At 35.4% G+C, this 10,000-nt stretch overlaps 1 protein-coding gene across 2 annotated transcripts in view; it reads left to right on the top strand.

Moving 5' to 3' along the window:
- Positions 1-10,000, top strand: part of LOC136831397 (obscurin-like protein 1) — a 101,577-nt gene that overhangs the window by 69,921 nt on the left and 21,656 nt on the right. For both annotated transcript variants that reach the window (XM_067091762.1, XM_067091761.1), the window contains exon 4: positions 8,842-8,919. In XM_067091762.1, the coding sequence (XP_066947863.1) occupies positions 8,842-8,919 (78 nt within the window). The remainder of the gene's footprint in view (positions 1-8,841; positions 8,920-10,000) is intronic.

Below are 10,000 nucleotides of genomic sequence, written 5' to 3'. Positions count from 1 at the left end.
ATATATAAATAACTATATATGTAATCTATTCCAGTGGAAGATAAAACACCATCCTTCAAGACATGGGAGACGGAACTGAGGCACTCCAACTGTCATCCCATGGATGTTGTGGATTGTATGATGATGACGACGATGATGATGATGATTATATACAATTATATATATATATATATATATATATATATATTATTAATTTATTTTTATATATATATATATATATATATATACATATACATATACATATACATATACATATATATATATATATATATATATATATATATATATATATATATATATATATATATATATATATATATATATATACATATACACACATCATATATATATATTATATATATATATATATATATATATACAATACAAATATATATATATATATATATATATATATATATATATATATATATATATATATATATATATATATATATATATATATATATATATATATATATATATATATATATATATATATATATATATATATATATATATATATATATATATATATTAGCTGTGTCATGAAAATGACTGCAAAATTTAAATCATTTAGCTTTTTCGGCGGACTTACATGTAATGCACATTACTTAGTTTAAGTTCATTGCTTCATCAGAGATGAAAAGTGTAGGTAGAAAATCGGAAATAGATTAAAATATTTCTTTGTGTTGGTCCCATTCTATATGGATAACAAAGATCACTATAATAAATAGAACTGATATGCTTCATTGCACAGAGGATGGCATAAGCAGCAGGAAACAAGATACCACTGAAAGATGATTGGTGAAATTTACTTTATGAAGACCAATTGAAAAAATATGTCACCAAGTAAATTCTTGATTGGTTACATTTTTTTCCCTTAAACTAGAAATTTACCATTGTTAATCCAATCTACAATAGTTTTCTGCTTGCAACAAAATTTCATATATCACAGTTACAAAGTTTTGAAACATGAAGTGAGCAGCTGAACTGTGGCTGACCCAGTGCAAAAACATCAACAAGCTCCAAATGAATTGCTGTCGTTCAACGTATGAATTTGGCTAGAAGGCAAAAGTGCTGACTCAGCACTCAATTTTTTGACTGATATCTTGGGGATGAAAATGTGAACAGATCCATGCTGACTTAGACTATTTCCACAAGGAATTTATAAACAAAATGAGCAGCTAGATCATCACTCTAAGCCCAAATCAAAGATTCAGAGCAAGCGACGGTAACATTTTCCACTTCCCCAAGAACCCAAGTAAGTTCATGTTAGTAGTGTCTGTCAGAAAGGTGAAAGTTTCTGTGTGCTGGAAATCTGAGAATGTTACCGGGATGCTCAACTTGAAAAGGGCCAACTTCTTTATGGCGAATATCAAGATCAGAACTGGCATTTAAAAAAAAAAACAAGTTTAGATAGAACAGAAAAGCAGCAGGCGAGCATGATGGCATTTCAAGACAATCCATTTTTCACAAAGTGTGGTAATGGCCTATGTGGAAAATTGTGGCTTTGAATTGTTGCGTCACACCACTTACCACTTTAGCAGGCACCGTCTGACTTCTACTTGTCTCCTAAATTTAAGCCCCCCTGCGTGAGCAACAATTGTAAGTAATAATGATGTTGTTCGTGCTCCGGACGTGACAGCAATGCCTGAATTGCAGTAGAGAAAGTGCACTGAAATCAATGTTAGAAAACATAATGCGAGTTGGCCACAGTACTCAACTGGCTACTGAACTTATTGAATGAAATATAAGAACGCCAAAAGGATAGAATTGAGTCGCTCAGTGTGTGTGTGTGTGTGTGTGTGTTGGATGATTCAGTGAGCTGCTGATAAATTTTCATTGTAGGAATGATCCATGAATGATGCTGTGGAATACTGTGCATATGGCATTCTGCGATTCAGCAACTGAAGTGTGTACGGGAATACCTAAATTTCGATTTTTTTCCCCCTGGAACAAATCCCTGATATTATGGAAAATGGTTCCTTGGGGGCATGAAACACACACACACATATATGTATATATATACATATATATATATATATATATATATATATATATATATATATATATATATATATATATATATATATATATATATATATATATATATATATATATATATATATATATATATATATATAATGTGTGTGTGTATGTGTGTTTTGCAACTTCTTTTTATTTATAAGCACAGATCTCCCTCAGAGCACGAAAGGAGTGATCACCTTTTCAGGAATATAGGCATACACACCCCCACCCAAAGTAAAAAGAAAGAAGAGGAAGAAGTAATACGCGGTCCCTGAAGGTAGGGATTTTAGCGCTAAAAGCACCGAGAACATTTCTCTCTGAGACGAGTGGCACTAAGGACCTCCTCCGACAAGACTAAAGCATTTTCGAAGTCCTCGTTCCCGCTCCGTTGTTTTTCTCCTCGTATGGGGAAATCCACGTCTACCGTATGCGAACTGAATTATATGATCTTCAATCAGTACTACGCTCCGGTCTTCTGCCTGGGGCGTTTATTTATTGACGATGTCTGTCCATCCATGTGCTAAAGTTCAAGTCTTTTTAATGAATATTCTCTTCATATCCTTGAAAATTAAAATTTCTTACTTCATATATATCGTATATGGGTGATGGGGATTTAGCATCTTATGCGGTGGATCCAGTGACCGAGGTCATACTTAAGAGGTCAAAGGTCAAATAAGAACTAAGCACATCCAGGCCATTGCTTCACAAGTACATCATGTTTCGTTTTCTGGATGATGTTTAACAAGAGTAATAATATCGATTTTTTTTAGAGCACAATCCAAATTCTGTCTCTGCTAATTGTAATTTCATTACCTAAACAGTAGTTGTGGTAAGGTCATTTGGAAATCTCCACACAACGCAGAGCACCAAGAATAATCTTGTCTTATTTCCTGTATCTTGTAGGAACAGACGAAAGAACTCTGTAGATGTCGATGGATCCACAACCTTACACTAAGCACACTTCCTATGGTAATAATTTCAAGGTAGAATCGATTACCATTACTGAGGCGGTAGTGAATAAAAAAACTACCAACCTGACACATTGGTTAATTCATGTAGATATTTAAGAGCAAATCATATTGCAGGGAGGGAGAGGAGAGGGGTCACAAAAAATAGGTAAAACAAATAAGCTGGCAGGAGCCCTGCAAAAGTTTTGAAAGAGAAGAGATGTGTTTTTGGAAGCAAATATTACAGCATGAGGAGGAATTCTTGAGCCAGTTCCCGTCTGCGGAAGTGAAATATGGATGTATAACGGGAATGAAAGAACAAAAGTGGAAGCTGTTTAGCTGAACTTTTAAGTGATGGATGCGGAGTATAACTGTAAGAGTGATCAGGGGTTGATAAATAGCAAGAAAACCGACGAAAAATCGCTAAAAGGGCTTGGAAAGGGTGGAAGCAGCTCATGTCATGGAAGTTTTCAGCACAAGGAATACTTCCTAAATTCACCATCGAAGGGATGAAGGCCACAATGAAAGTTTTCTTGATTTTATTCGTAGCCATTCATAAGCAGGGAAACCGGATTTTCTGCACAGATATTTATGAAGTTTCATCATATGTATGTATATAGAATCTGCACGCCACATTTTACCAGATACGTATCTAATTATAACAACCGCAATGCCATCGAATTCTCCACACATTTTGCATAGGCTTTTCACTACAAATTTTGAGATCCAAATGCAAGACTGAGAAATAATTCTGCTGTCCGGAGCGGGAATAAAACCCGCATCCAGAGTATCATAACGAGGTCGGGTGGTACGGACATCAGAATTTCTTCATATTCTCGCATTTGGATCTTATGCTTTGTAGTGACAAGCGTATCAAAAAGTGTGAAGAATTCGATAAGTTAGGAGGGCATTATGGTTATTACATTTACACACACAAACACACACACACACACACACACACACACACACACACCCTGTTAGTAAAGAACCGTTGTGTTGAAAGGCCTAGCAACCACTCCATTGTATCACTTTACCTTTGTGGCATTAATGTAACCAACGAAAGAAAATAAGTTGTTCAAGGAATATTTAAAAGAGAGATTGACAAACGTCCATTATCCTGGTTTTTACCATTGTCCTTGCCGAAGATTAACGAGTGCATATGGAAAAAACAAGGCAAGGACAATGGTATTAACCAGGATGACCAATATTTTTCAATTTCTCTTATAAATCTCCATCAAACAACTTATTTTCTTTTGTTAGTTGGATTAATGGAGAATCAAGAATATTTTTGGACACGATATTGTTCCAACATATTAATATGCTGACATTAGAAAAATCAGTCCTGGGGGATTTTTCACTTATGTGCACAAGAAGAGCATTATTCTTTTGGTCACTTCTAAACGAATATTTATGTTGAATTGTTCTGGGAATGAATTCCTTATTTGTCTGACCCAAATAAAATGAATCAAAGTCCAGTCATGAGATTTCGTAAATAATATTGGTCCTCTGGTGAGGACAGTTTCTTCAAAGCATCTTTCTTACACTTTCATTACATGAAAAGACTATATTGACACCAAATATTTTCAACAATGATTTGATTGACTCAAAGTCGATAAAATGTGGCAAACAAAGGGTATCCTGAGGTCATTTTTTTTCGTCCTGTTGTTTGTAAAACTAAGTTCTCTTTGTGATCTTTTGTCCCGTTGTATGTTGTTTGTTTGAAAGTGCCTCGGCGTAAAGGCAAAAGATCTCGCACTCTGTTGCTTCCTTTCCTCGTGGCCAGATACTCGGTCTGTTATTTTATATCTCGTTGTTATTCTTGTGACATTATATATATATATATATATATATATATATATATATATATATATATATATATATATATATATATATATATATATATATTGTTACTTACATGGGGACTGATAAGACCCACCTGCTTATTACAGCCTCACAACACAACAAAGGGTTCCCCAGTACTAACAATAACAGAACACATGCACACTGGGGAAAGCAGCAGTAAAACCCAGTGCCTTAATTAATACTAATATTTATGATTACAGTTAATTTAATTAATTAATTGATTCAATTAATAAGCATTACAGAGGCTCTTCATGGAACGGGAACAGGGCTCTTGCTTGGAACAACATGGTGCACAGCTCACATGATACAAAGTCCTCTCTGACTGAATTGATGTCTGCTTCATAATAAGAAAGCGAGAATGAGACATCCAGTCGGCCTTTGGGAGATGTGTTCGGCCCTTGGTATATGTGTGTTGGCAGGGTGTCGTCTCATAGAGTCGAGGGTCTACCTGCTTTATTTAGTGAGCTGTTCTAACTCGGGTTGGAGATGCGTTCTCTGTAGTGGTTAGCCACCGTCTGACCCCTAGTTTTCACTCCAGTCATCGTCTGCCCTTGTTCCAGGTCACTTTTAACTGGGGTGGCTTCCAATTTTGTCTGGTCTGGGCTGATACAATCTGAAAAGAGGTATTCCGTCAGTACTAGAAGGCGAAAAACAGGGGAGAGGGCAACGCTTTAAGGCAGGGCAGAACAATAGCAAGAATTTCCGACGGAGGGGAGGATAAAGGCCAGGAATTTCCTGTCTGGATCTTTGCTGAAACTACCACTTTCCTCCGTGGTGTATTTTAGTGATTAGATTTGATCAGTCTCTCTTTTATAAGGTGGCAGAAGGTCTGAATTTATATATATATATATATATATATATATATATATATATATATATATATATATATATATATATATATATATATATATATATATATGTATATATATATATACTGTATATATATACTGTATATATATAAATATATATATATATATATATATATATATATATATATATATATATATATATATATATATATATATATATATATATATATATATATATATATATATACTGTATATATATATATATATTATATATATTTATTTATTTATCATTGTATACAGTATATATATACACACATTATATATATATATTATATATACATATAATGTGTGTATATATACTGTATACATATGATAAATAAATAAATATATATATATATATATATATATATATATATATATATATATATATATATATATATATATATATATATATATATATATATAATTTCAGACCTTATATGACACCTTATAAAAAGAGAGATTGACCAAATCTAATAATCAAAATACAAACACGGAGGAAAGTGGTAGTTTCAGTAAAGATCCAGACAGGAAATTCCTGTCCTTTATTCTCCCCCCTCCGAGAATATATATATACACATTATATATATATATATATATATATATATATATATATATATATATATATATATATATATATATATATATATATAATGTGTGTGTGAATGTTTGTGCGTGCGTACTGAGATCGTCATCACGAAAGTTAATAAGTTTTTGCCCCAAGTCAGGTCATTAGCATCCATTACCTTCGCTGGCTCTAATTTGAGGTTTTCCATTATTCCACGTGAACTTTCTTCAATTCGTCGAGAAACTTAGTCTTCCTTTTTCTCACCATTCTTTCGGTGCTCTGTTGTGTGTCAGAGAGAGAGAGAGAGAGAGAGAGAGAGAGAGAGAGAGAGAGAGAGAGAGAGAGAGAGAGAGAGAGAGAGAGAGAGAGAGAGAGAGAGTCGGAGGAAATCTTATTGATAGAAAATTTTATTTGCAATATGCATTGTAAAAGGGTCGTGATGTATTAGATTTATAATTAAAGATTTGGAAAACTAAAAAAAATGAGGGAATTTTTCAAAAACATTTTTTCATTTGGATTCTCAGAAGTTGATTCTTTGAAAGGTAAATACGAAAAAGCAAAGCAACCGAGATGTCTGCAATTTTCGTGACATAATCTCTCTCTCTCTCTCTCTCTCTCTCTCTCTCTCTCTCTCTCTCTGTCCTCATGTCTGTTATCTATTTACAAACTTATCATTGTACCTTTGCATTCTCTTTGCGTTGAGCAATCACTTGAATAGGAGAGCGGACAACTATTCACGATTCTTGGTCTTTATTTGAGGGACATAAAAGCCACAACTCTCGTGTATAAAATCAAGAGGAAGACATCTGCATTCATACTTGCGGGCACATCCTTTGCAATGTAAAGTAAGCTTCTTCTAACTGTATTTCTTTAAAGTTGTCCTCTGGTGCTCATGTATACTGAGATATGCATGTATTCCAAGCTCATTGGTTATGCAAATATATTTCCGTCGTTCTCCTAGCAATTCTGCAACGCAATAAATTGCCATTGTAAATATTTATGCAACTGTTAACGAACTCTTACCACAGTGATGGATTTGGCATCAGTTTATAACTTAAAAGTTTACCTACCTTTTAAACATTCGCAAGAGGACTAACTTGATAGGAAGTGATCGGAGAAAATTCATCATTGATCATAGAAAGTGCAGAGAAACCACCTTTTTGAATCTTAACTGAAGATCAAAGAGTATTGCGGAGGCACTACCAAGAATAAGAAGGATTTTCTTTCATTCCTTCTCCTTCTCCTCCTCCTCCTCCTCCCCCTCCTCTTCTTCGTCTTCTTCTTCTTCTTCGTCTCCTTCTTCTTCATCTTTTGCCGCAGGATTTTGAGAGGAGAGTTTGCATCTTTTATGATGATGGAGTAAGAAAACAATTTCTGACAGTTTCAGAACAGAGACGTGGACCTTTGGCTTTCACCCATTAGTTACGGGTGCAAGCGTTCTTTCGCACACTACCTAAAGCTTTTCCTGAACCCACCACTTACGCAGTACGGAAGCGAATATCATTTTATGCAATTTGGAAAGAACTAGCATTTACGTACGCAGTTTAAAATAGATTTACGTCCTTTTGATTCTGTCGAGGGATCAGAGCTCTCCAACATGTAATATACATCCTTTGAGGCTTCAGCATCCTGAGCTGAATCTTGAAAGTTACTGGAAATAAGGAAAAGGCAAATATCTTGTCAGAGAGAGAGAGAGAGAGAGAGAGAGAGAGAGAGAGAGAGAGAGAGAGAGGTTTTCGAATATTGTAGCAGAACAATAATGTTTGTTGATTCCTTACCAGAAAAATTTACTTAAAACTAAATAAAATCTTTCTTAGATAAAAATCTCTATCTCTTTGATTCGAAGATGTGAACAGAACTTTTTTTTTTTTGCCCTGGGAAAATTTGGGGCAATGAAATGCCCATGTCATAGGGGTCTTCACTAAAAAAAAAAGAGAGAGAAAGGCAGATAAACAAGATACAAACCGTTCATGACGCTTGTATTTTGTTCATCTGCCTTTCTTTTTAGTTTTCCGTAAAAGAAAACTGTTGAGATGGCTATTTGTCTGTCCGTCCGCACTTTTTCTGTCCGCCCTCAGGTCTAAAAGACTACTGAGGCTGCAAATTGGTATGTTGATAATCCACCCTCCACTCATCAAACATACCAAATTGCAGCCCTCTAGCCCGAGTAGTTTTTTTTTTTATTTATGGTTAAAGTCAGCCATGATAGTGCGTCTGGGACCGATATAGGTGCCAACAACACAGGCCACCACCGGGCCGTGGCTGAAAGTTTCATGGGCTGAGGATGAGAGTTTCGTGGGCCTTGGCTGAGAGTTTCATACAGCATTATACGTTGTACAGAAAACTTGATTGCACCGAAGAAACTTCGGCGCATTTTTTACTTGTTTAGTGAAGATGCCTATCATACGGGCAATCCATTGTCCCAAATTTTCCCAGGGCAAAAAAAAAAAAAAAGGAAAAAGAAACAAGGAAGAGAAGCAACAACCTGTTTCGCGAAGGGAGGAGGTTCTATGCATTTGTTTCCAGTGATGAATTAGCTCAGACATCTAAGATCTAAGACTAAATCTCTTTCTCTTCCTTTCTATAGGTCACGTGGCTGAGGCGCAGGGATTTGCATATCTTGACTGTAGGACTCCAAACCTACTCGGCGGACGACAGATTTAAGGTGAGTCTAGTTCTGAAGAGTAATTTTTTTCAGTTTTTATGCGATTTTAGTTTTTCTGGAAATAATCTGTTGTGTGATGGTCTTCTTAATCAGAGAATAGCAACGTTGCAGTTTCCACTTTGTGCTGAATCTAAATTAAGTGAATGAGAAATGTTTAAACCTACGCAGCCATTCATCGGTTGCGTGTTGACGTCAGCGCGCATTTAGACGAGCGGTTTCTGCTCTGACTCTTCCTGCAACCATCAAACCCTGGATTTTCTAGGTGTCTCTCTCCTCGACTTGTCCTCTCTTCTCATGAGCATTGTTTTTTGTCATTTTTACTCTAAGTTCCCAAGAGCATCTATTTTTCTTTTTAGTACTTCCTCCACGAATAAGATCTCTTTCTCCCTAAAACTATCATTCAGTTGCGAATATGACATTTCTAGAGTGCATCTCTCTCTCTGCTACTTCCAGCTTTACTCATTTCACCATCCGACCCTCTACTGTTATTTCATCTAAGAAACTGTTCATGCTAGCACTGTTATGATGTCACGGGAGAATTGTCGACATTAAAATATATGAGATAAGAGAGAATAATAATACTACTATCTAGATGCACTGCTGTCAGTCTTCTTGCCTGGACAGGGTCGGAGAATGGTACTGTGTCATAGTTGACACGGTGGGTATGAAGACTACTGACGTTTACGCTGCCTGGGAATTAGGAGTAGGCCTGCCCTAATATTCACGGGTCTTATTACTGATGAGGCCAGGTGATGTCTTCCCACTGGGAGGCAATTGAAGTGCTGATTTCCATTTTTAAATTGAAGAAAATCCCTGGTACTCAGTTTTCTTTCTAATTACATCGTGCCAAATTTCTCCCAGGCCTAGTCTCCCAGACTTGGTTACTTTACATAGTCTTCAGAACTCCTGGACTAGATCAAACATATCTTCAGGACTCCTGAACTAGGTCCAGATACTCTTCAGGACTCTGAACTAGGTCCCTTGTAAGGATAGATAATAACTGTTAATAATTTGGTAAAATAGCCAAAATGAAGGGTGGACCACTTGACGTCCTTTTCACACCAACAGCGTTCTCGTCCCT

The sequence above is a fragment of the Macrobrachium rosenbergii genome, chromosome 48, assembly GCF_040412425.1.
Source record: "Macrobrachium rosenbergii isolate ZJJX-2024 chromosome 48, ASM4041242v1, whole genome shotgun sequence".
Taxonomy (NCBI): domain Eukaryota; kingdom Metazoa; phylum Arthropoda; class Malacostraca; order Decapoda; family Palaemonidae; genus Macrobrachium; species Macrobrachium rosenbergii.
Note: the sequence above shows the minus strand (reverse complement) of the source record. Positions and strands in the feature narration are given on the sequence as shown.